Source organism: Columba livia, chromosome W (genome assembly GCF_036013475.1).
Source record: "Columba livia isolate bColLiv1 breed racing homer chromosome W, bColLiv1.pat.W.v2, whole genome shotgun sequence".
Lineage (NCBI taxonomy): Eukaryota > Metazoa > Chordata > Aves > Columbiformes > Columbidae > Columba > Columba livia.
The window spans coordinates 7,659,382-7,685,621 of NC_088641.1; the positions used below are offsets into that span (position 1 = coordinate 7,659,382).

General features: G+C 41.4%; 1 protein-coding gene across 4 annotated transcripts in view; it reads left to right on the plus strand.

Annotated features, from left to right (window-relative positions):
• LOC135577081 (E3 ubiquitin-protein ligase KCMF1) overlaps window positions 1-26,240 on the plus strand; it is an 83,408-nt gene that overhangs the window by 36,386 nt on the left and 20,782 nt on the right. For 3 of the 4 annotated variants that reach the window (XM_065044763.1, XM_065044764.1, XM_065044761.1), the window contains 2 exons: window positions 1,780-1,947; window positions 23,005-23,144. In XM_065044763.1, coding sequence (XP_064900835.1) covers window positions 1,780-1,947; window positions 23,005-23,144 — 308 coding nt within the window. The remainder of the gene's footprint in view (window positions 1-1,779; window positions 1,948-23,004; window positions 23,145-26,240) is intronic. The other variant, XM_065044762.1, reaches the window with a different exon arrangement.

Consider the following 26,240-nt stretch of genomic DNA (forward strand, 5'->3'; position numbering starts at 1 on the left):
GCTGCATAATGGCTTCTAGCTCCTCTTTGTTGCCCATGCTGTATGCATTGGTATAGATGCACCTCAACTGGGCTATTGATCCTGCCACCTTTTTGTGGGAAGAAGCCTTAAGTCCTATATGACCATTCTCAGGTGCTTCAGTGATTTCCAACACATGAATAATCCTTGTGTCTTTGCCAAATTGGATCATTTTTCTTTTGTGATCATTTCCATAAGGTCATTCTGGAGAAGATGCATGAGAACAGTTTCCACTGAGTAGAAATTAGTTTTAAAAGGTTTTAAAAAGTCACTAATGTCATGTAAATCAGAACTTTGTGAAGAATCTGAATTCTTTTCACAACTTGTTTATTTGTTTGCTCTTTTTTTCTCTGCTTATTATTGAACCCTTCCTGAGTATGTGTTTTTCTTTAAAACCTGAGATTAATATGGATGTATCTAGTTTAATTTGCCATTCTGTTATCTTTCAGTGTGGGTGTGTTGGGTTTTTTTTCTGTGTTTTTTTTTAAGGAGCAGAGAGTCAAACTTCTGAAATTTTTATTAACACAGTGCATGGGTTAAAAAGAACAGAGATGAACTGAACAGAGGGTTTTTTTTTCTTGACACTTTCCACTCCTGTTGCATTAAAGGATATGAAAGTAGTGTGTTATGCCACCTGCTGTCAAGTTATCAAAATGAAAATGTGGTAGTTTAGAGAGAGAGAGATCTTGGAGAGACGTTGAGAGAATTCTCTCTCTGTAATTTAATTTTGTCCTCTGGACCTGATATTGAAAGTAGTAGTGGTGACTTGTGTTAATACTAGATTTTTATGTGATTGTAGAATTTATAGGTAGGAAATGGTTATTGGGATATTTGCAGTTTTGAGACCTTTTTGATCTTCCTCTACTAATCCTCTTGTAATCAATGTCATTGCTTTCTTCCAATAACACTGTTTCTGTAACATTTACTGCATTTGCACTGAAGTATGAAAAGCTTGTTTGAATTGATCCTGATAGAGGACTTAAAATATCATGTTGTACCTAGTAGTTATTTTCATGAAGGCCCTTAATTTACTACTGCAAGTGAAAGAAGTTTTCATGGGCCTTGACAGATGAAAAGATGATGTTTCTGTTGCCCTGAGAGCTGAAATGACACAGAAAATTGCAAAAACCTTTGGATGAATATGAAGCCTTTTTCTGACACAGGCATTATGAATGATCTACAGTGCAAAGATTGAACTTCCAAAAGGAAGAAGCTGAAGAGCTGATGCAACATAAAAATTAGGATTTATTCAAAGTTCTTCTGTACTTCAAATTAGAAGATACAAATTTATGCTCCCAGATATGTATACATTGTGAAAAATGGTTGTGGCATTCTTCGGAATTGAACTATTAAAAATTAAAAGTTACTTGGTGGTGGTGTGTGTGTCATGATCTGCTGTGGGTTTTTTCTTTGTTAGCTTTTCACAAAACTTCCAGATCAACCACTGTACTATATAGCCTCAAAAGTGTTTTGAATTAAGTTTCTGAACGAGGAAAAAAGTGATTTAAAAGAATTTATAACCTAACCAATTATAATTTTGAGTGTTTGGTTTTTACTTTACTTTGAGTTTGACTTGCACTTTGGATGGTTATTGCCATTTTAAAGATATAATTATGCTTAAAATTGAGTCTTATCGTGCATCAGCTGCATGAAAGCTTCTCGACTTAATGCCTTTTGTTGTAGTGGGCGATAGCAACAAATATGTATTATAAAAACAATACAAAATTATTGTTGTTTTCAAGCAATTTTATTTGTTCACAGGTGTCAGCTGTGATGCATGTTTAAAAGGAAATTTTCGAGGTCGCAGATACAAGTGTTTAATTTGCTACGATTATGATTTGTGTGCAACTTGTTATGAAAGTGGTGCAACAACAACGAGGCATACAACTGACCATCCAATGCAGTGCATACTAACAAGAGTAGATTTCGGTAAGTAATAATTTAATTCATATTAGAGCTGTTTGTAGTAGATAAAAACTTGTATTTTTGTTTCACTACTTAGGAACATTTTCCCCAAATAGCATGCTGAAAATTATAGCAAGTTTCTATCTCTGTGATAAAAAGCTTGTTTTGTCTTTGGTTCTAGGATATGAAACCTGCTCTACTCTTTTGGGTCAAGTGTTTTGGCATACAGTAAATTATCAGACTATTTTAGATATATATCTGATAAAAAGGACTACTCCTAAATTAACTTCCAATCCAAAAGGTGCAACAAAACTACACGCACACCCTCCCCTTTCCCCCAATATGTTGTACCAGAAAGTACCACGGTGAAGAAGAGAAATAGTGGTGAGAGTTTGGGGAAAATATTTTCTAGTTTCATCAGGAGATGTTAATACAGCAGGGGTGGTAGGCTGTACTGAGTGTGGAAGACCTAGTGGCAAGGGCTAGGAAGTAGTGTTGTCCCAAAACCAGGGTTCTTTTACCTGGCGTGCAATTGAGCCAAATTTTACACACAAATATATTGTTTATTACAGAGTTGCACAAGTCTGGATGCTGGAATAAAGCTAGCACACTGGAAAGAAAAGTAACAGCCATTATATAAAAAATCTTATCACTACGTTCAAACCCTCAGGACAGTCCTAAAGAGCCAATTGGTTACACATTTGCATATTGGTTACACAATCATTTTACCACTATACATGCTCCCTGCAGAGGGGTTTCAGGCTAGCCCTGTATCTTTCCTCTTGTGGTTATGATTTTTCGTATTATAATGAGCAAAGTTCAGCTAAAGGACACTTTATCTAAGAGTATCGAGATATATGTTAAACAAGACTCAACTAATACTTGAAGGTAAAGGGGCCCAAGAGAGATGGTTAGCATTCTGGGACTGCTGCTACCAAGCTCATGATCCGAGCATCCTGACACGTAGGAAGTTAAGGAAGGGAGCCAGGAGACCTGCTTGGTTAAACAGGGAACTGCTGGGCAAGCTCAAGTGGAGTTTAAAGATCATGCAAGGAGGGGCTGGCCACTTGGGAAGAATATAAGGCTGTTGTCAGAGGATGTATGGAGGCAACTAGGCAAGCTAAGGCCTCCTTAGAATTAAACCTGGCGAAGAGGGGTCAAGGACAACAGAAAGAGCTTCTTCAAATACATGGCGGATAAAACTAACACTAGAGGCAATGTAGGCCCACTGATGAACGGGGTGGGTGCCCTGGTGACAGAAGATACAGAGAAGGCAGAGTTACTGAGTGCCTTCTTTGTCTCTGTCTACTCTGCCAGAGGCTGTCCTGAGGAGCCCCGTACCCCTGAGGCCCCAGAGGAAGTCAGGACAATGGAGGAGTCTGCCTTGGTTGATGAGGACTGGGTTAGGGAGCAGTTAGGCAATCTGGACATCCATAAATCCATGGGTCCAGATGGGATGCGCCCGCAAGTGCTGAGGGAGCTGGCTGAAGTCATTGCTAGGCCAATCTCCATCATCTTTGCTAAGTCGTGGGAAACGGGAGAGGTGCCTGAAAACTGGAGGAAAGCAAATGTCACTCCAGTCTTCAAAAAGGGCAAGAAGGAGTACCCGGGTAACTATAGACTGGTCAGCCTCACCTCCATCCCTGGAAAGGTGATGGAATAACTTATCCTTGGTGCCATCTCAAGGCATATCAGGGATAAGAGGGTCATTAGGAACAACCCCAGGTTCCAGTATAGGTTGGGAAATTACATATTAGAGAGCAGTGTAGGGGAAAGGGACATGGGGGTCCTGGTGGACAACACGATGACCATGAGCCAGCACTGTGCCCTCGTGGCCAAGAAGGCCAATGGAATCCTGGGGTGTATTAGAAGGGGGTTGGTTAGTAGATTGAGAGAGGTCCTCCTTCCCCTCTACTCTGCCCTGGTGAGACCCCATCTAGATGTCCATTTCTGGGCCCCTCAGTTCAAGAAGGACAGGGAACTGCTGGAGAGGGTCCAGCGTAGGGCAACAAAGATGATTAAGGGAGTGGAGCACCTCCCTTATGAAGAAAGCCTGAGGGAGCTGGGACTCTTTAGCTTGGAGAAGAGGAGACTGAGGGGTGACCTTATTAATGTTTATAAATATATAAAGGGTGAGTGCCATGAGGATGGAGCCAGGCTCTTCTCGGTGACAACCAGTGGTAGGACAAGGGGCAATGGGTTCAAACTGGATCACAGGAGGTTCCACTTAAATATGAGAAGAAACTTCTTCTCAGTGAGGGTGACAGAACACTGGAACAGGCTGCCCAGGGAGGTTGTTGAGTCTCCTTCTCTGGAGACATTCAAAACCCACCTGGACGCCTTCTTGCGTAACCTGATCTAGGTGTTCCTGCTCTGGCAGGGGGATTGGACTAGATGATCTTTTGAGGTCCCTTCCAATCCCTAACATTCTGTGATTCTGTAATTGTGTGAATTGCGCAGGCTCCAGAATATCTGAAGCTGCAAGGTCACTAGTCTGTAGTTCCTGATAGGAACATTCTCCAAATCACTTTTTTTTAGAGGAGCAGACTGGCCTGAAACTGAGAGTATTTACATATCTTTAGGTAAGGATTCATTCTTTTAAGTGGTAATGACTACAGTGGTCCTCTTGGTTGCTGTTTTCCCTGAGTCATTTCTATCACATCATATTTATAACACCAGTGTTGTAATTCAGGAGATATTTCCCTAGCCCATCTTTGCATTAAGATGTCGTTGACATTGAATGCTTATTTCTTTTTATACCTGTTTTAAGCCCACAAGGCTTATGTTTTAGTAATAGCTATTTGTAGTGATTCAGACTTTATTGTTTTTGAAGTTTTTCAGCTTTTAGTCTTTTGTTTACCTTTTTGGTATAAAATAAATGAATATACACATTGTGATATTTCCTGTATGCATTTAAAGCTCAGAACAGCTGAATATACCAATATACAGCTTCTTTCTCAGAGATCTCTGTGAGCAGAGAAGTATTTAATTCACGTGTAATTCTGAAGTGGCCCCTTGCCCTAAGACTGCCTTTTAATGACTTTGTCTTTCCAAACTCTAGATTGTCAGAGCACAGATTTCAATTTTAAGCATACACATTTATCTTTGAAAATAATATCATTTAAGTTTCTAGATATTTCTTCTTGAGCTTCACTTTTTTGCCTATTCATGAGGTAAAAATATTTGTGTTACAGTATATTTTAGTTCAATGTTGTGGTCACTGTTTGAGATAAATGGTTCAAACTTATTTGTCCCCTCCTGACAGTTATTCTCATATATTACATTTAGGGTTAAATGGCAGCAGCATCATAAGCATTAAGTGTATATGACTCATAGGGAAAAGAAGACTGATGTATGCCTATTATGGAGCTATAACATTCAGTGCTAAAAGTTTGAATGTAATACAGTGGGAAAATTTATTTCAAGTCATTTAGCTTTTTAAAAGTCATTCCAACTAATCTTGTGAATGTTCTGTGCATCTAGAAAACACATTGTTTCTTGGAAACCTCAATAGTTTTCTTTGAAATCCTCTAAGTAAACACGCCTTTAAATTAGGGTGTGTAACCCTCATAATTAAATAACAAACAAACAAACAAAAACAAACAAAACAACAAACAAAAAAACCAAACAAAACATGAGGGATACAAATAGAGGCTTGTCTTAACAGGGGGTGTTCCTTAAGAAACTGACATCAGACCTACTGATTGGAAGAGACAGCAAGGGGAGGAAACTGCACCCAGCAGTGTGGGAGATTTAATCAGGCAAAAGCCCAGCTGATTGCAATGAATGGGCATATATTCCCAGTGGACAGGTGTGTGACAGTATGGTGATCATTCTGAGAAAAATGGTGTTCTCTGCTTCTCCTGATCTGCTAGCACTTGATAGAATTAATGCAGCAACACAGAGCTCTTGTTCTATCATGTGACCCCCCCCCAGCCCAAGTTTCTGGCTGTGGGATGTGTGAAGGGATATTTCTAGATGGAAGTGACTGCAAGCAAGACTGTGGGAGTTGTGACTAGGCTAATGAACTGCTCTGCTTGATGGTTGAGCTGCAGGAGGAGAAGAGCAGACTGAGGAGTATTCAAGAGTCTGAGAGGGAGATTGATCAGTAGAGCTGTACTCTGCTATCTGTGATGCAGAGAAGCCAACTCAGCATGGCCACTATGGAGGCAGGTCCTGGATGCACTTTGTGCCAGGAGGGAAGGTAGTATCCCAAGAGATAAGGAGAGGTGGAAGAAGGTTACAGCATGGAGTGGTGATACCCATCCTTACCCTCTAAGTTACCCTCTTGGCTACCTTTACAGAATAGATATGAGGCCCTGGCTTTGGTAGATGGAGCACATAATGAGAAGGAGGAGGAAGCTGCACAAACAGTATTGTCAAGATCAGAGAGACTAATCCCTCACAACAAAACCTGTGTGAAGACCAGTGCTGAGAAGAAAAAAAGAGTTATGCTCATTGGTGACTTCTTCCTGTGCAGAATGGAAGCACCTGCGTGCAGACCAGACCCTCTTTTTCAGGGAAGCTTGCTGCCTCCCTGAGGCCCAAATTAGGGATATCACCACAAGACTGAAGAGCTTAGGTTAAACCTTCAGACTACTATCTATTCCTGCTCTTTCATATGGGTACAAAAAGTCTGAGGTCAATCTAAAGAGAGTTTGGAACTCTGGGAAGAATGCTAAAAAAAAATTGGGAGCACAGGTATTGTTTTCCTCAGTTCTCCTAGCAATGGGGGGAGACTTCGGAAGAAACAGATGAGACCAGGATATTAATATCTGACTCCAGGACTGGTGCCTCCGCCAAAACTTTGAGTTTTTGAACCATGGAAGAGCCTTCGAGGCACAAAGTATGCTGGGGCCTGATGGGATCCACCTGTCCCGATGGAGAAAACACATCTTTGGGCATAAGCTGTCGGGACTGATCTAGAGAGCTTTAAACTAGAATCAGTGGGGCAAGGTGATATCAACAGGATTGCAGTAGGTAAGCCAAGGGTTATTATGGCATTGCCTGAGGGTGGCAATGCTAATGGGAGCATATATGCTACTCCTGGGACCATGGAGGGCTCAGGAGCATATCTGAAATGCTTGTACACCAATGCACACAGTATGAGAAGTACACAGGATGAACTGGAAGCACCCAGAGCTATAATATCATTGGCATTAGCAAGATTTCATGGAGTTAGTCCCACAACTGGAGTGCTGGGATGGAGGGCTGCAGGCTGTTCAGGAGGGATAGGCAGGGCAGGCAAGGTGGAGGATTTGCACTATATGTAAGGGAGAGGTTTGATTGTACAGCCCTTACAGTTAGCGATGACATGGTTGAGAGCCTCTGTGTGAGGATTAGGGGGATGAAAAACAAAGGAGGTGGTGTTAGTGAGTGTCTACCACCGATTGCGCAGACAGGATGTAAGCACTCATGAGTTATTCTATAGGCAATTAGGAGAAATTTCAGGATTAGTATCCCTTGTCCTTATGGGAGATTCTAACTTCCTAGATATAAACTGGGAATACCATACTGCTGTGATCACAGTATCACAGTATGTTTGGGATTGGAAGGGACCTCAGAAGATCATCTAGTCCAATCTACCTGCTGGAGCAGGAACACCTAGGTGAGGTCGCACAGGAACATGTCCAGGTGGGTTTTGAATGTCTCCAGAGAAGGAGACTCCACAACCTCCCTGGGCAGCCTGTTCCAGTGTTCTGTCACCCTCACTGAGAAGAAGTTTCTTCTCAAATTTAAGTGGAACCTCTTGTATTCCAGCTTGATCCCATTACCCCTTGTCCTATCGTTGTTTGCCACCAAGAAGAGCCTGGCTCCATCCTCATGGCACTCACCCTTTATATATTTATAAACATTAATAAGGTCACCCCTCAGTCTCCTCCAAGCTAAAGAGACCCAGCTCCCTCAGGCTTTCTTCATAAGGGAGGTGCTCCACTCCCTTAATCATCTTTGTTGCCCTACGCTGGACCCTCTCCAGCAGTTCCCTGTCCTTCTTGAACTGAGGGGCCCAGAACTGGACACAATATTCCAGATGTGGTCTCACCAGGGCAGAGTAGAGGGGAAGGAGGACCTCTCTCGATCTACTAACCACCCCCCTTGTAATACACCCCAGGATGCCATTGGCCTTCCTGGCCACAAGGGCACAGTGCTGGCTTGCAGAGAGAAATCCCATCAGAGTTCCAGACCCGAGCGGACGGAGGAAGAAATGCAGCCGACTCAATATGAGTGATAAAGCATACTTCAACTTTATTGCGTGCATTTATACCAAATACCATAATTATGCATACTTGTCTCTATCTAATAAGCTAAGCACATTTACTTACTCCACCTACTTGGGTTTAGCTAGCTATGCGCATCCCGCATTCTTCTGACTCTTATCTCTTCAAAAATATCCTGACCCTGCCTTAGTTAGTACTTTTCCGTTCCCCCCTTTCCCACGGCCTAACAGACAAGCTAACTAAGGCCTACTTATGTCAACTAAAATGGGCTCTGCTCGTACAGTTGCTTGGTGGACTCATGTCTGTGCTCCTTGAGCCAATCCCTGACATCTCCCCCCTTTTCTTTTTTTAATGAGCAGAGCCTGCCCAAGTGTCTGCTCTAAAATCTTCTTAATACATGATATAGCACAACTCAAGCATATTAATGCAACTACTACTATGATTAAGAGAGCCAGAGCACTCTGCAAAAGCCCTTTTACCCATCCTCCTAGTCCAAACCAGTTCATGAGGCCCTCTAAGCCGAAGAGGCCCACATCCTCTCTGATCTTCTGTGAATGGTCCGTAAGTTGTTTAATCTCCTCGTGGATGGATCTCGACTTATTCTGTAAATCCATACAGCACATTCCGTCAAATTCCTCACATCCATGGCCATGGGCTAATAACAAAAGTCTCCTGTGACTGTATTCTGCAGTGTAGCATGTCTTACAGAATCTACATCTAACAAAAGTCCACTTAAAGCCTTAGAAGTTCTGTTTATTTGCTTAACTAGCCAGCATCCTAATTTTTCTAAAGTATTTAAAGCTTTAGTTGTGCCAACACTAGATACAAGAGATCCTAAAACCCTTACCCTGATCCTCAATAATCTACATTATCATCACATTTTGACTCATATACACGCAAAAAGTGTTTTTCTCGTCTTGCTCTTTTGTGATCTATTATCATAGATACGTTGGGCGTTAAGAGAGTTAATAGTCCCAAAATACACAGTCCTCCAACAGCATTAGAAGAAATTCCCGGTCAGGCTCTATCTTCACAGATCAAGAATACACCATACAGGAGGTTTTAGGGTCGCTGTCCCACATTATCAATGACATCCCTTGCATTCTTCTGTGAAGCATTACACCGTCGAGTTTCATTTCTGTAGTCACCAAGGGTAGCATTAACATTTTGTAGTTTTGTCCATTCATGTTCTTGTATACTGTTCTGACACTTTTCACAAACCGGCTGAATACAAGCATCCATGGGCATAGATGCCAGCAATTCCAGTTCCTGTTGTTCGATGTCTGCTTCCAGGTGGCAATTAATCCAAAGTGCCGTGTTAGTATTATTACAGTTCGTTGCAATGCCTCTGCATCAACCACTATTTGAAACAGTCGTGTGATGCTGCTGTAGTCATCAAGGAAGACACCAACCAAGCATGTGTGGAACGTTTTTTCCAGAGACATCGTAGTTAGGCATATAGATGGTCAGTCATGTTGGCTAAAGTAATCCACATGTTAGTCTTTGTCTGTGCAGGCATCCAAAACACAGCAGCTGCAACAATCATTGTCAGGAAGATAACACAGGTTTCACGTTTCGTGCTGGCAACCATTGCAGCTCTTGATCTGTAAAAACATAAGCATAACCTCTCCCCCAGGTTATCAATTGGTGTGGCCTTTTCCATTGAACGTTAACTAGTGATTTGACCATAACTAATGCAGGTTCTTTCTGATTTAGCATGGTTTTGGGTCATAGTTACAAAGTGTTTCATAGACAAATCTTTAAGTCCAATCAAATGCAGTCATCCTGTAAAGTTGTCATAAATTCATCCCTCAAAGTTTCTAACTCCATTTTGGCTGTCATATTTATTGGATATTGTTTTCCCTTACCGGATTGAAGTCCTGTTTCAGATTTCTCAGTGTAGTATTTGCTTTGTCAAAAACATTGGCTGTTAATACTAGTGGAAATACAGCATTCAAAAGTTCCTTGAAGATTTCTCACTTGCACAAGCAGATCTGCACCATCCAAGCACCTTCTTGTAGGATATGCAACTAAACAGAATTCTCAGAAAACGTTATTTGAGCTTACAATTTACTTAACAAATCCTGACCCAAGAGAGGTATAGGACTTTTAGGCAAATACAAGAATTCACGTATTAAAACTTTGTTCCATATCTGGCATTCCGTTTGTCTCAAAAAACGGCCTTTCTTTCGTTGTCTCCCATGTCCTCAAAAACTAGCATGGTGAATTTACTAAGAAGTCTCGTACAATTAATTACCATAGGATAAGTCTATCAACAAATTTTTGGTTTAATTGTCCAGTTTCATTAGAACTACGGGTCTGCTCAGGATGCCTTTAAACTTCACCCTCGGACTGCTCCATTCAGTATTACATCGCTGCAGTGGGGGGAGAGAGAACCCCCCTTTCACTGCTTTAAAAGCGGGCAGCCAGGTTTTTCCAGTTGTTTTTTCTTTCTTTGCAGTGTAGATACAACCAAGGTCACGCAGCTGGCATACTGGCTGGTACGAAGTAGGAGGCTCTGGGAAACTTCTCAGTTACAATGAGCTGCACACAGGCCTGGGATATTTTGCTCTTTTGTTTTCCCATTTCATTTCAGCCATAATACACTTTATATGCAATTTCAAGTAGCTCAGCAATAGTCACATTCCTTAGCTCCATTTACCTTTTACAATTTAGAGATGTCAAAAAACAGTATAAACCAGTATAATAAACATAAATCCATTATTCTATTGTCCTAGATCCAAATCAGTTCACATTCCAGCAACCTTTAAATACAACTTCATAACTTCATACAATACCCCAAGTTCACATCTATCATAGTATTTTAACAATTTAAATGCTTTTCTAACAATATAAGCGATTACTTTAATGTGTAAGGATGCATCCTAAGGGGGAGCAAGGTGGAATTTTAGCAGTGGAACCGGTTCCCATTTTGTAATTATCTCCCCAAACAAGATTCTTTTGGTACCGAATATGAATATACAAACTAAAATACTGAGCTCAGATACGAAAACCATATACCAAGTTCAAATAAGCAGATGGATCACACTTACACCAATTTAAGACAATATCTCAATTTTTTGCATTGCACCTTGAACCGCTTACTGCTCAGCCAGGTGGAGATACCTCTGGGTCTCCCTGACAAAATGGGTCAGTGCGCGCTGGAGGCCCATTTGGCATCCGCCCCCCCCCGCAGCAAGCTGGACTGGGCAAGGCCTTTTTTTTATAGTGTCTCATCTGGTGTGCTACAACTGTTATTCTAAAACCATGATTCTTCACTTGATGTGCATACAAAAAGGCCAAATTTAGTGCACCGAGATGAGAGACAGCCTGTCACAGAGTTGCGCAAGTCTGGATATTGGAATAAAGCTAGTACGCTAGAAAAAAAAAATATAACAGCTACTACACATAAAATCTTAACATCACGTTCACGCAGTAAGGAACTAAATTACTCATGATCTTTTATACTATCACAAAACGCACCTTTTGAGTCAACCGATTTTCATGAATCTCTGTGAACCTACTGTACCATATAACAAAGACCTACCAAAATTGCAACATGCTTAAACAGATACCCACAAAGAAAACAGGCTAATAAGGAAAACATTGTGCAGACTTCAGCAAGTTTACTGTGACCTGCGTGTTATCAGTTAACTCTCTCTCAGCTGTCTGAAATGATTTAATGATCTCTTGTAGGGATTTATTTTGTCTTACTCTTCTCACCCTAAAAACAACATTAATTGCAATAAGGTGTTATACTTCAAGATTCTATTCCCCGGACACTTTTCCCAATCATTTAACTTATACAGCAGCCACCATTAATTACAATATTTTACAAGATCTTCTTTCCTCATATTTCCAAGTGCTTCCCTATGTTTTGAAACACCTCCCAATACCGATTTTTTATGAACACGACTGAAAACAGTAATTTCTGACCCCACGGAAAAGCACAGGGCTGCTTGCAGCGTGAGTGGGAAAAGTGGAGAGAAAGTTTTACGGTGCACTTATACCACAAAGAAACAATTCTAACAACAACCAGTAAAACAATTAACTCACATTCCTGACAAGCTGCTTGACTTTCAGAGAGGCAATAAACAGCAGCACATAATATGCACTGTAAAACTCGCAAATAACATGTTGATAGCAAACATTAGCATTCTCTACTGCCAATTCCAAAACCAGTGCTTCCTTAACTTCTAAGTTTTATACCCTGAGTCCCCAGAAGCACCCCCTTTCCCGTCACGATTATCATGACCACATTGCCGACTGTCAGATTCACTTGCTGTTAACTGATCTAATCTGTCACACAGTTCTGTTGTCCAGTTCTATTTTCAGTGACTTCTTCTGTTCTCTTGTGGAAGTTAGAGGGTTAAAATGCAGGAAAAGCAGATTGGTAAAATTGGTAAAAGGACTGATAGTACACTTGTTTACGACTTTAGCATTTTCAGCTTTCACAGGTTCTTTGAGTAAGTTGTCTGACACCAATCCTCTGGACTTGCTGTTCTCACCAGGGTTAGATGATGGTACAGGAGGCTAACCGTTTGGCATTGTTCCTTCCCCCCGCCCCGGACTGCTGAACCATCGGGGATGCTGAAAGCACAGCAGGGGATTGAATAGGGAGGGTATCGCAGACACAAACCGGGTGAACTTCACCGCAACTTTCAGGATACTTATCAGGCTGCAACGCTGCAAAAATTCCGGCAGCAGCAGACCGTTCAAGCTTCCATGTAGTTACTAATGATTTAGCTTCTGTATCTCCATTGCTGACTTTATCCCATAATTTCTGCTCTATACTGTCCCAAAGTTCAAGTTTTGAGTCACTAATGCTCGTAACAGTCTTTTCAGGTTTTAATTGCTTCACTGTAGTATTTATCAGTTTCCAGATGGTTACAAGGCCGAGAATATATCTTTCGCGGTGACTAATTGCCTTCCACAACACAGTTCCCATCTTTTTCCAAGTCTCTATTTGAAAAACTCCTGACAGGTCAGCAGGATACCTATTGCCTCTGCACCAAGTTAATAGTCTTTTAAGGTTCTTCGCTGATAACGCAGATATGCCCGTTTCCATCGGCGGAGCGGAAGGCTCCATTTTGCCGAGTTTCTGTGAAGCTACCGCGGCTAAATTCTTTTCCACTTTATGACGCTTAATATTATTAATTACTTCCCTCCACGGTTTCATCAGTTTCTTAGCTGTTTTATCCTCGTCTATGACCATATCCCACAACACATCCCCCAATTTCCTCCACTCCTTCATCAAACAATAAATCAGGATCCTGAAAACACCCCTTAGTTTTCCCCGTTGCTACTAGACCAGCTAGCTGTTTAACGCAACTATAATCAACCCTCCGCTTTTCTAAAAAGCTTTGTAATAAATCTAGGGCTACTTCTAAATCCATTTCTTTGTTATTCATCATTTTAATCCGTTTCTCCGTTATTCATCATTTTAATCCATTTCTCCGTTATTCATCACTATAGTACGGTACCTCTTGCTAAATTAAGAGACCTCTTGCAGCCCTTGTTTCCTGTAGCCCAGCACTGGTGAACTTCAGTCGGTTCAGGCTTCGGAGTCGACACACCGCAGCACAGTGTTCGGTCACTCTTGCCCGCCGGTCGCTGCTCTCCCGGCGCCTTTTGCTTCTATCCGCCGCTTCAGGTCCCCTGTTCGGGCGCCAATTGCGGGAAGAAATCCCATCAGAGTTCCAGACCCGAGTGGACGGAGGAAGAAATGCAGCCGACTCAATATGAGTGATAAAGCATACTTCAACTTTATTGCCCGAGATAGCGTGCATTTATACCAAATACCATAATTATGCATACTTGTCTCTATCTAATAGGCTAAGCACATTTACTTACTCCACCTACTTGGGTTTAGCTAGCTATGCGCATCCCGCATTCTTCTGACTCTTATCTCTTCAAAAATATCCTGACCCTGCCTTAGTTAGTACTTTTCCGTTCCCCCCTTTCCCACGGCCTAACAGACAAGCTAACTAAGGCCTACTTATGTCAACTAAAATGGGCTCTGCTCGTACAGTTGCTTGGTGGACTCATGTCTGTGCTCCTTGAGCCAATCCCCGACACTGGCTCATGGTCATCGTGTTGTCCACCAGGACCCCCAGGTCCCTTTCCCCTACACTGCTCTCTAATATGTAATTTCCCAACCTATACTGGAACCTGGGGTTGTTCCTACCCAGATGCAGGACTCTACACTTTCCCTTGTTAAATTTCATCAGGTTATTCCCCGCCCAACTCTCCAGCCTGTCCAGGTCTCGCTGGATGGCAGCACAGCCTTCTGGTGTGTCAGCCACTCCTCCCAGCTTAGTGTCATCAGCAAACTTGCTGATAGTACACTCTAGTCCCTCGTCTAAACCGTTTAATGAATATATTGAATAATATTGGCCCCAGTACTGACCCCTGAGGCACTTCACTAGATACTGGCCTCCAACTAGACTCCGCACCATTGACTACCACTCTCTGGCTTCTTTCCTTAAGCCAGTTTGCAGGTCTGGGAAATTCTTGAAGTTTATGGGGGAGAACTTCTTGTTACAAGTACTCAGTGACCAACAAGGAAAGGTGCCCTCCTAGACTTGCTGTTTGTGAAGAGGAAGATTCATGGGAGATGTGATGGTAGGTGGCTGTCTTGGCCACATTGACCATGAAATGGTCGAGTTTAAAATGTTCAGTGTAATGAGAAAAAAGGTCAGCAAAGTTGCTGCCCTGGACCTCAGGAGAGCAAACTTTATTCAGGGAGCTATTTAGCAGAATACCCTGGAAATCTGCTTTTGAGGGCTGAGGGTTCTGGGGGTGCTGGTCAGTCTTCAAGAATCACCTTTTAGAACCACAGGAGCAGGCAATTCCATTGTGCCTTAAGTCAAGCAAGTGGGGCAGAAGACCAGCTTGACTGAACAGGTAACTCTTCATGGAGCTTAAGAGGAAAAAGAAATTGTATGATCTCTAGAAGCAAGGTCAGACCTCGCAGAAAGATTACAGAGCTGTGGTTTATATGTGCAAGGAGAAGACATGAAAGGCCAAAGCTCAACTAGAGTTGAAACTGGCCAGTGTTGTTTCAGATAACAAGAAGGGCATTTTTAAAGTATGCTAATAGCAAGAGGAGATCTAAAGAAAACATTGGACTGATAATTGTTGAAGGTGGTCATCTGACAAATAGGGATGAAGAAAAAGTGGGGGCATTCAATGTGGTCTTTGCCTTAGTCTTTAACAATACTGATAGGCCTTGGGCTGCACAGTCCTCTGAGTTGAAGAACTATGAGTGTGGGAACAGTGATTTGTCGACACTGAAATTGTAAGGGACCAGCTGTATCAGATGAATGTTCACAAGTCCATGGGGCCTGATGGGATTCATCCCAGAGTACTGATGGAGCTAGCAAATGTTGTGGCAGGATCCCTCTTGATCATGTACAAAAGGTCTGGGGAGGTCTCTGCTGACTGGAAGCTAGCCAATCTACAGGGAGGGTGTGAGGGAAGATGCAGGGAACTACAGACCTGTTGGTCTAACCTCAGTTCCTGAAAAAAAAATATGGATAGGAATATACTGGGTACTATTGAAGGGCATTGAAAGAATAATGCAGGGGTGTCAAACTCATTTTCACTGCGAGCCACGTCAGCCTCATAGTTGCCTTCAAAGGGTCAAATGTAATTTTAGGACTGTATAAATGTAACTACTCCTACATTTCATGATCCTAACCCTGGAATAATGCAGTCATCAGGCACGGTCAACATGAGTTCACAAAGGGAAAGTACTGTTTAACTAATTTGATATCTGTCTATGAGTGGGTGTCACTGTTTAAGGCTGGGCTAGCAATCAAAGAGATGACAGATGCTCTCTATTAACCATTTCCTTCCCCAGAAGGGAAAGGAAAAGGAGAAAAGGGAGAGAGACTTGTAGGTTGGAAAATTAAAATAGCTTTAATGAAACAATAACAATAAAAAGAGTATAATAATATACTATTATTAATGATTATAATAATAATAGAAATAATGAAATATATACAAAACAAATATTGAGCTCCCCCGATGATGATCATGGAATTGTGTACCATGGCGGTACGCACTGCTGATGCTGCAGGGCAGGTGCTGGGAAGTCCTGGACTAGGCTTGGCAGCAGATGGGAACTGGATTCAGGAACACATGGATCAGGATTGAAGGCAGAAGAACAGGCAGAGTCTTCCTTGGACGCCAGCCATAAAAGAAAAGAGAGTGTAACCCCTGTAATCCCTCAGCTTTAAGCTGAGTATGCTGTGTATGGAATGGAATACTCTGTTGATCAATTTATGATCACCTGTTCTGTTCATTCCTCCCTGCAGTTGCAACTCATTTACGCCCTTTCACTTGTGGAACATAGGAGATTTAGCAGTGACCTTGGTTTCTATAGGGATAAGTATAATCATGGGCCTTTCTGCATACTGTTCCTACCGTTACCTTGGTATCAACTGTAAACATCAAGCATTATCAGTTCTAGGAGTAGATATTGACTGAAAAATGCATTTAGCCTCAGAAAGTGCATTTACTGAGAAGAAACTTAATTGAAAGGAAAATTTATTGAAAGGAGAATTGGTTCTGTCCTAGTCAAAACCACGATGCAGGGTCACCTGCCTAGTGGATGAAGGGAAGGTGATGGATGTAGGTTTTCTGGTTTTTAGTAAGGCTTTTGGTACTGTCCCTCACATTATCCTTCTGGACAAGTTGTCCAACTGTGGGATGAGCAGGTTCATGGTACACTGGATGAAGAACTGGCTGAACAGCAGGGCTCAAAGGGTTGTAGTGAATGGGGCTACATCTGGCTGGTGACCGGTCACTAGCAGTGTTCCTCATGGCTCTGTTCTAGAGACAGTCCTGTCCAATATATTTGTCACTGATCTGGATGCAGGAGTTTAATGCTCCGTTAGCAAGCCTGCCGATGATACGAAACTGGGAGGTGCTGTTTGACTCTCTCAAGGGACAAGAGGCTTTGCAGAGGGATCTAGATAGATTTGAGCATTGGGCTATGAATTATGGGATAAAATTTAACAAGTCAAAATGCCAGATTCTGCACCTGGGACAGAGTAACGCTGAACACAAGTATAAATTCGGAGAGGAGTGGCTGGAGAGCAGCCCTGCAGAAAGGCATCTGAGGGTGCTGGTTGACAGTAGACTCAATACAAGTCAGCAGTGTGCCCTGGCAGCACACATCCTGGGGTGCATCAAACACAGCTTATCCCACTGTATTTAGCCTTGGTGCAGCCTCAACTTGAGTGCTGTGTACAGTTCTGGGCCACACAATTTAAGAAGCATGTTAAGGTCCTTGAATGTGTCCAGAGGAGGACAACAAAGCAGGTGAAAGGGCTGGAAGGCATGTCCTATGAGGAGCAGCTAAGGAGTTTCAGTTTGTCTAGTTTGGAGAAAAGGAGCCTGAGGGGTGACCTCATTGCTCTCTACAGCTTTCTGAGGAGGGGAAATGGAGTGAAAGGTGCTGATCTCTTCTCCATGGTATCCAGTGATAGGACACATGGGAATGGTTAAAAGCTGCATCAAGGAAGGTTCAGACTGGACATTAAAAAGCATTTCTTTACCAAGAGAGTGGTCAAACACTGGAACAGGCTTCCTAAAGAGGTGGTTGATGCCCTAAGCTTATCAGTGTTTAAGAGGCATTTGCTTTAACTTTTGATCAGGCAATTGGACTAGATGATAGTTATAGATCCTTTCCAACTGAAATATTCTATTGTTTTGTAAATCTGTATGAAGAATTAAGCCAGGAAGTTGGAAGAAACTTTGCAGTGAAGTAGGGAGGGGGGTTGATTCAAAAGATCTTTACGACTACTTTCAAATTGTTTGGTTTCTTTGGAGTACAGGAGACATTTCTGTTTCTATAGCTTTTTTATGTAAGAAGAATTAAAAACACATTCTTTTAGTGTTTTCATGTGACTGAATGCTTGAACACGGTTTTCTTAGAACCAGTGTTAGTAAGAGGAGAAGAAAATGCTGAAGCACAGCTGTTCAACAGGACTTCTTGTTTTATTAAACCTGGAACAGCATGAGAGGAAAGCACATCACTGTATTCTGAACTGCGACAATGGCTAATGAGAACACCGAAGTATAAGTCACCTTGTCAATTTATGCAGCAAAGTAAAATAAAGACTGTTTATAAATGTCTTTCTACTTAGGCTTTAGGAAGGTTTATGACTTCATTCTGAAAATATTTATGCATTGTATTACAATCCTGTACGGAATGTAAAGCAAAAAAGAGTATGTACAGTGTGGTTAACAATCAGATGCCTAGAGAAAGTGTAGTAAATTTTAAAGGGCATTTTACAAATAAGGAGATCTTGTGACTTAGAGGAAGATAGAGGAATTTATTAGATAAGGAAAAAGTAAAATTAATGCTGGAGTTAGTCTAAACTCATTTCAGAGTTAGGTTAGCTGTTCTTGTGAAACTGACAATCATGAAACAAAGATGTACAATAAGGTTAAAAGAAAACACCCTGAAGGAAAACATCAGCTGTATAGAACTAAATGGAAAAAAAAAAATGGAACTAGGAAATATCATTTGTCGTCTCTGGAAGTATGAGTGGGAAATGTGAGAATAAAGAACACTAGGAGGAAAACACCTGAAGTAAAAACATAGGATGTGGAAGACTATTAATAGAGGTAGATGTATGACTACTAGAATACCTTTCCATTGACAGAATTCAGAATTATTGCTTGCAGTCAGCTTTGAATAAAAGATGCAAGGTTGTGCATGTGTGAAGACTGTTTTAATGGGAATAAACTCATTGTGGTTGTTCCTAGTTGATGGACTTGGGGAGTGGACAGTAGGCAATATGGTGAATATTTTGTGGTAGAGGGAAGCAGGAGACTATATATATTTTTTTTTATTTGCAAAACTGAAAGTTCAGAGGAGATCAATATCCCCCCTATATCTTCCCCTTTTAAAGATGGAGGGGAAGATGTGTTATAGGAATGATTTGTTCAAGATCCATCTGTAGTTGATGATGAAGATGGACCAAGGGAAGGACCTAACTATCTCTAGTTCCATTTAGCATGCTACCCAGTAGGCAGTATTGTTTCTATATAGACACTCATGGAGGCTGTACTGGTAATCTGTGCTTGAAACCTTGTTCACGTTCTGGGTTGTGATGGGGCAATGAACCAAGTAAGTTCTCCTAGGTGTCAGGGATAGCTTGGACATCTAATGAAATTAGTGTGCAGTTGTATAACTCTGTAAGAATACTTACCATGTAAACCAAATATGCCAGGATTTGGGGGAGGAGGGGTGACAAGACACCAGAGGCTGCCCCCATGTTGGATAGTCAGTTCCAGATGGCTCCAAGACAGACCACCCATCCGAATTGACCAAAGCTGAGCCAGACAGCAGTGCCAGTGGGGCCTCTGTGATAACATATTTAAGAAAGGGTAAAAACCACTGTGCAGCAGCTGTGAAAGAGGAGTGAGAAAAATGTGATAGAAACAACCCTGCAGACATCAAGGTTGGTGAAGAAGGAGGAGGATGAGGTACTCCAGAACAGAGGTTCCCCTGCAGATAGTGGAGGACCATGTCAGAACAGATAGCCATGCTGCAGCCTGTAGAGGACCACACACCAGAGTAGGCTCCTAGCAGGAACTGCATCCTGTGGATAAGAAGAGCCTCTGTATGAGTAGGTTTTACTGGCAGGATCTGTGGCCTGTGGGGTACCCAAGCTGGAGCAGTCTGTTCCTGAAGGACTGTACCCTGTTGAAAAGGACCCCATGTTGGAGCAGTTCATGAAGGACTGTATCCTGTGGGAGGGACTCCACACTGGAGCAGGGGAAGAGTGTGAGGAGGAATTAGCAGCAGAGATAAAATGTTATAAACTCACTGCTACCCCCCATTCCCCATCCCCCTGTGCTGCTCGGGGGGAAAGGAGGTACAAGAATCATGAGTGAAGTTGAGCCTGGGAAGAAGGAGGGGTGGGGGAATGCATTTTTAGTTTTGTCTTTGTTCCTTAACATCCTATTCTATTTTTAATTGGCAATAAAATAAGTTAATTTTCCCCATGTAAGGGTCTGTTTTGCCCATGACAATAAACTGGTAAGCAATCTCCTTGTCTTTGTCTTGACCCACAACCTTATCCATTTTATTTCTTCCCCACGTCCTGTTGAGGAGAGGGAGAGTAGCTGTGTGGCCAGCCAAGGTCAACCTGCCACACCTGGTCAATTATTATAGTGCTTAGGAACTTTAAAATGCTGTGAGATATATACTGATAAGATGTTCCTGGGGGAGCTTTAGTCGTGGCCTTGAATTTCCAGAGATTTGGACCAGTATAGGAACTCATGAGACTGTTGGAAATTAATAAGAAGCACTAGTGACTTCCAGCTTTACCTGTGTTTATGAGTCTAGTTGGCTCACTTCTTCTGTAAGTCAATGCACAATCTAGTATTTCTTCTGAATGAGGAAGGTGGAATTCTGAACAGTGACAGTTGGATTGTTCTTCAGATCATAGAGTGATGCTGGGAAAAGATGCTTGTTAGACACTTTAAAATGCTGAATGGGCACAACCATTGGTATGCTGTCATAGAAAAGGACAAAAAGCATTGCAATAGGTCTATTTAAAAAATAAGGATATCCATATCTAGTAGTCTCTGTAGAAATTATACTTTTTGTTAGAACAGCATAGAAATTCAGAGCAGACTTCCAGTTTTGGTGTTCCTGAAAAAGAACTGCTGGCAATGACCTACAAACTCTACATTCTAAGCTGTTGGGATGCTTTATGATTTCTGTTATGTAGAAGCATGTTGTTTCCTCACCGTCCCTGCCATTTTCAAGGGTTTAGACTAGGCAAAGAAAGTAATATGATTTTCCTGGAAAATTGTATTAAGAACTTAAACAGAAGTAACACAATATAAGTCCCCAGTGTAAGTTCAGCTCAGGTGCTTATAGGGTACAAGATCAAAACCCTCCAGCTACCTTTTGCAAAAACATGAGCTGCTTGCACAAAGTTAAGCTTTAAAATGCCAAATCTGAGGTCTGGATAGATTGACTAGAATTCAGCTTGAGATTTTACTAATCTTAAACTATTACAAGATGATCCATTTAGTCTTGCATGTCTTGCTAAGTAGTGACAGCTGTGCTGGCAGTGTTAGGTGTTGACAACTGCACATTATATCAAATACCTTGTAATCTACATCATCACCTGTGTGTGTTCAAGACTTTGGTATGTGGTATCAACAACAGAACATCCAGCTACTGCTGGATGAATTAACTGAATACCTGCCATTGGGTCTCTGTCAGACCCAGCAATGTTTCTGATTCTCAAGTAGTTAGCCCAGCAAGCACTACTTAGCTCTGTAGCTGAACACTGAGGAACTGATGAATTTGTATGAAGAAAAACAGAGAACATGCTGTTTCTTGCTACTGGACATGGCTGTACTCTGAGATATTTCAGAAAGGTTGAAATATTGATGCTCTGTATGGAAGCAATTGGCAGCTTTTTCAAGACTCTGCCAAACTTACACTTTACTCTAGCAAACATGGTTCTTGTGCTGCATTTTTATTGTAAAGGGAAGTTTCTGTTCCGAGCAAATAGAAATTCTAATTGTTGGGGTTAGATCACTCTGTTCAGTAAAGCAGGACAAAAAATGGTGTTTGACAAAATATTAGAGTCTATATGAATGATGTTGCTATATTATTATATGTCTTTATCTGAGTATTTACAAAGGGGGGGGAGATATAAAGAGGTATGCATTGTTTCTTTATGCTTTTGGCAGGGTACCTAGCCAGAAGGCTTGGGAAGCTTTTTAACTAGAAAATGTGAAGTGAAATGGAAGATGCAGTAGCTTTAAGGGTAATACTATTCTGATTAATGAAGTTTATTGATCAGTGTGAAAGTATCACCTCAAAGTTCTGAATCAGTTCCTTGAAATACTGGTTTTGTCTGAGAAATGATAGTGTATTTCTGCATGAGTGCCAGGAGATTTGCAATCAGAGAGAAGAATGTGCTGACTCTGTGGTTGATAAAGAAAAATTGTTCTTTTTCTTCCTCATTGAGATTGTCAGGTGTCCAAAAGCCATTTCCTTTAATGAACACTATCACTTCCAAATACCCTTAAGCTTGAAATCTAATTTAGTATGCCATCAAGTCCCCTTTAGAGAGCCCCCTTTAGACTGCATTTTGAGCCTAAGCATCATATTAGTGCTTTTTCTCCATAAGCAGTAAAGGAAACTTCCTGGAGTGATGCAATTTAGTATGAATTTAGCATGGTTTGTTAAATTTTCATTATCAGCTTGGCTCATGTTTATGGCTAAATTAGCAGCTTAAAGAAGGCTGCTACTTCAGTAGTCAAGAAGTGCTGAAGTATTGCAACTGGTATGTAACATCTCACTCCTTTCGCTTCACTAAAATTTCCCCTTATTGTTAAACACTGGTTCAGCTATGGCACCAAGATCAACATATGGAGTGCTGGTGTCGCTGAGGCATTTAAAATTACAATATTTAACATAGATTTACTGTGACTAATGCTGTGAGAGCACAGTGCATCTATAGTGATCTTATCTGTAGTACAAGCTCACCTATGGTAAAAACAAGGATGGGGGAAAAACAGATGGTTTGGGAGCACCATCAGACTTTGCTCCTCCTAAACATTAGAAAGTTATGTTGTTTACTAGTGAAAATTGTGTAGTCTGTCTATTCTTTTGGAAGTTGAGTCATTGAACAACTTTATAATATTGGCATATGCACTTTGTGCAGAATTAAAATGTTTATTTAGATTAAATAATGCATTAATTTGACAGTGATTACATGCACATAGGTATATATATAAAGAGGTTATATAAATAAAATAATGAACTATGCTGCTTGAAAATAACCCCTCCTAAAACATTGTCTTTTTCCAGATTTGTATTATGGTGGAGAAGCTTTCTCTGTAGAGCAGCCACAGTCTTTTACTTGTCCTTATTGTGGAAAGATGGGTTATACGGAAACATCGCTTCAAGAACATGTTGCTTCTGAACATGCAGAAACATCAACAGAGGTGGTAAGCTGCTTCAGCATTGTTTTTCAATTACAATGAAAGCATATGAAAATTTCCAGAAAATCAGTTGGGTTTTATTTTGTTTTGGTTGTTTGTTTTTTTGTTTTGTTTTGTTTTGGTGGGTTTTTTTTGTTTTGTTTTGTTTGGGGGGTTTTTTTGTTTTTTTGGTTTTTTTTGTTGGTTGTTGTTTTGTTTCTGGGTTTGTTTTGTTTGTTTTTCTTGAAATATGTGTTCATTTAAATGCTGACTACAAAGGCAGATACCATACATACATACACACCATGCTGGCATTTTCCCTCACAACTTCTTGAGCTACTAACAGTCCCCAACTCAATGATCCTACATCTGCCCACAACATCACCTTTACCTCTCTACAGACTTTCTCACGGTGCTCTCAGCAGTCTGAATCACAGTTATACAGCTGAGTCCTTGGATCCTTAGTATGCAGGCCACTAAATCCTAGTGTTACAGAGAGAATTAAACCCTTGTAAAAATAAATAGCTTTTAAATATATTGACTTTTTAAAAGTGGCTCTTGCTGTTACCCTTTGCCCTACCACTTGATTTTCCTGATTATTTCATCAGTAGTAATTGGTGCTGAGCAATTATACACTGTATAATAGACTACTGGAACAATTGTTTTGCTTCTGTTTTTGTCAGTAAGCATTCTGATCTCCTCAAGTATATCTGGATGTTACTGTTGCTTGTGCCAGAAGGTCTGAAATGTGAGGTGACTTCTTTGCTGTTTAAACAATAAAATAATAAATAACTTGGATTTTGATATTGTTAGAAATAGTTCTCAACCCTCATTACAGTGTTGAGAAACTACATGCTTGTACTGCTTAGTGTTCCGACTACTTTCTTTTTAGAAAAAGTCTGTAGCCTTGTGTTCAGATTTCCCTTCATGGTGCAGGGGTATGTTTTGTATTTATTTTTATAGCACACTTCACTAATTCAACAGTTGTGTGTTAGTAATTGTAGGTTAAATTCTTGACCAAGGAGTTTGGGTATCTTTCCAGCAGTGGGGGATATGTTCATGTTTGTGTGTGAATACTGTTTATGCCTTGAGAAATGTGTGATTATAGAAGGACATTCAGGGAACTGTAGTCTAGTTATAAGTTGTGGAGACTCATGATTTTGGACTTGTTCTGACCTCTAAGCTCTCTTACTTTTTGAGAAATTATGTGGGAGAAGGAGAATCTCTCTCCTTAGAGCCTGCTAAGGGCCTTCTGTGAAGGAGTAGTAGAGCAGGTAAAATTGGTCAACTTGTTCTGAGACTCAAAGGTGTCTTGGTCTTTCCTAAGAACATATGAACTATTGGTGTATATTTCTTTATTTTTAGAAATAAAACCTCAATAATTATTGTTTCTCCATTAAATGATCAAGGATAATGGTCAGCAGTACAGGGCAAGTGCAGATGGATGTGGCTGGCATTATGATGATTGTTACTGTTGCTATTTAGTTTCAGTAGAGTGGAAGTGATTAACAAATAAAATACACTATTCAGGTAGAAGCATTTTAGGGTTGCAGCTCTGAAAATTGTAAGACATGCCATCAGATATCATCTCTGAATCAAGTTTCAGAATGAAGACATCAATTTTCTGCTATTCAGTCATACTTAGCAGATTCGTTCTGTATTTAGTAAGGCAGCAACTAGACTCAAGTGAAAGGACCAGGTGGGGTAGGTTGACCTTTGGCTAGCTGCCAGGTGCTCACCAAGCTGCTCTATCTCACCTCCCTCTCCAGCAACAGGATGGGTAAAAAATATGGTAAAAAGCACACGGGTCAAGATAAGGACGGGGACATATTACTCAGCAATTACTGTCAAGGACAAAACAAACTTGACTTGGGGAAATTAGTTTAATTTATTGCCAATTAAACAGTGAGAAATAAGAACAAATCTAAAAACACCTTCCCCCCATCCCTCCCTTCTTAGAATCATAGAATAGTTTGGGTTGGAAGGGACCTTCAAAGGTCCACCTCTCTGGGCAACCTGTTTCAGTGTTTTACCACCCTCATTGTAAAAAAAACTTCTTCCTCATGTCTAGCCTGAATCTCCTCTCTTTTAGTTTAAAACCATTACCCCTTGTCCTATCACAACAGCCCCTGGTAAAACAATCTGTCCCCATTCTTCTTATAGGCCCCTTTTAATTACTGAAAGGCTGCAATACTCTCTCCCCAGAGCCTTCTCTTCTCCAGGCTGAACAACCCCAACTCTCCCAGCCTTTCCTCATAGGAGAGGCATTACAGCCCTCTGATCATTTTTGTGGCCCTTCTCTGGACCCTCTCCAACAGGTCCATGTCTTTCCTGTACTGAGGGCTCCGTATCTAGACACAGTACTCCAGGTGGGCTCTCACCAGAGCAGAATAGAAGGGCAGAATCACCTCTTTCAACCTGCTGGCCACACTCCTTTTGATACAGCCCAAGATAAGATTGGCCTTCTGGGCTGCAAGTGCACGTTGCCGATTCATGTCCAATTTTTCATCCACCAGTACGCCCAAGTCCTCCTCCACAGGGCTGCTCTCAATTCCTTCATCCCCCAGCCTATACTGATACCGGAGGTTTCCCCAACCCAGGTGCAGGACCTTGTACTTGGTCTTGTTTGAACCTCATGAGGTTCCCACAGGCCCACTCCTCAAGCTTGTCCAGGTCACTCTGGATAGCATCCCTTCCCTCCATTGTAAACTGCACCACTCATCTGCAAACTTGCTGAGGGTGCACTTGATCCCATTATATCATTGATGAAGATATTAAAGAGTACTGGTCCTAATACAGACTCCCGAGGGACACCACTTGTCCATCTAGACATTGAGCCATTGATCACTACTCTCTGGATGCGACCATCCAGCCAGTTCCTCATGCATCGAACAGTCCACCCATCAAATCCATACCTCTCCAATTTATAGAGAAGGATGTTGTGGGGGACTGTGTCAAAGGCTTTACAGAAGTCCAGATAGTTGACATGAATAGCCCTTCATAGGGCCACTAGCTTGGTCAGGCAGTACTTGCCCTTGGTGAAGCTATGCTGGCTGTCTCGAATCACCTCCCTGTCCTCCATGTGCCTTAGCATAGCTTCTAGGAGGATCTGTTCCATGATCT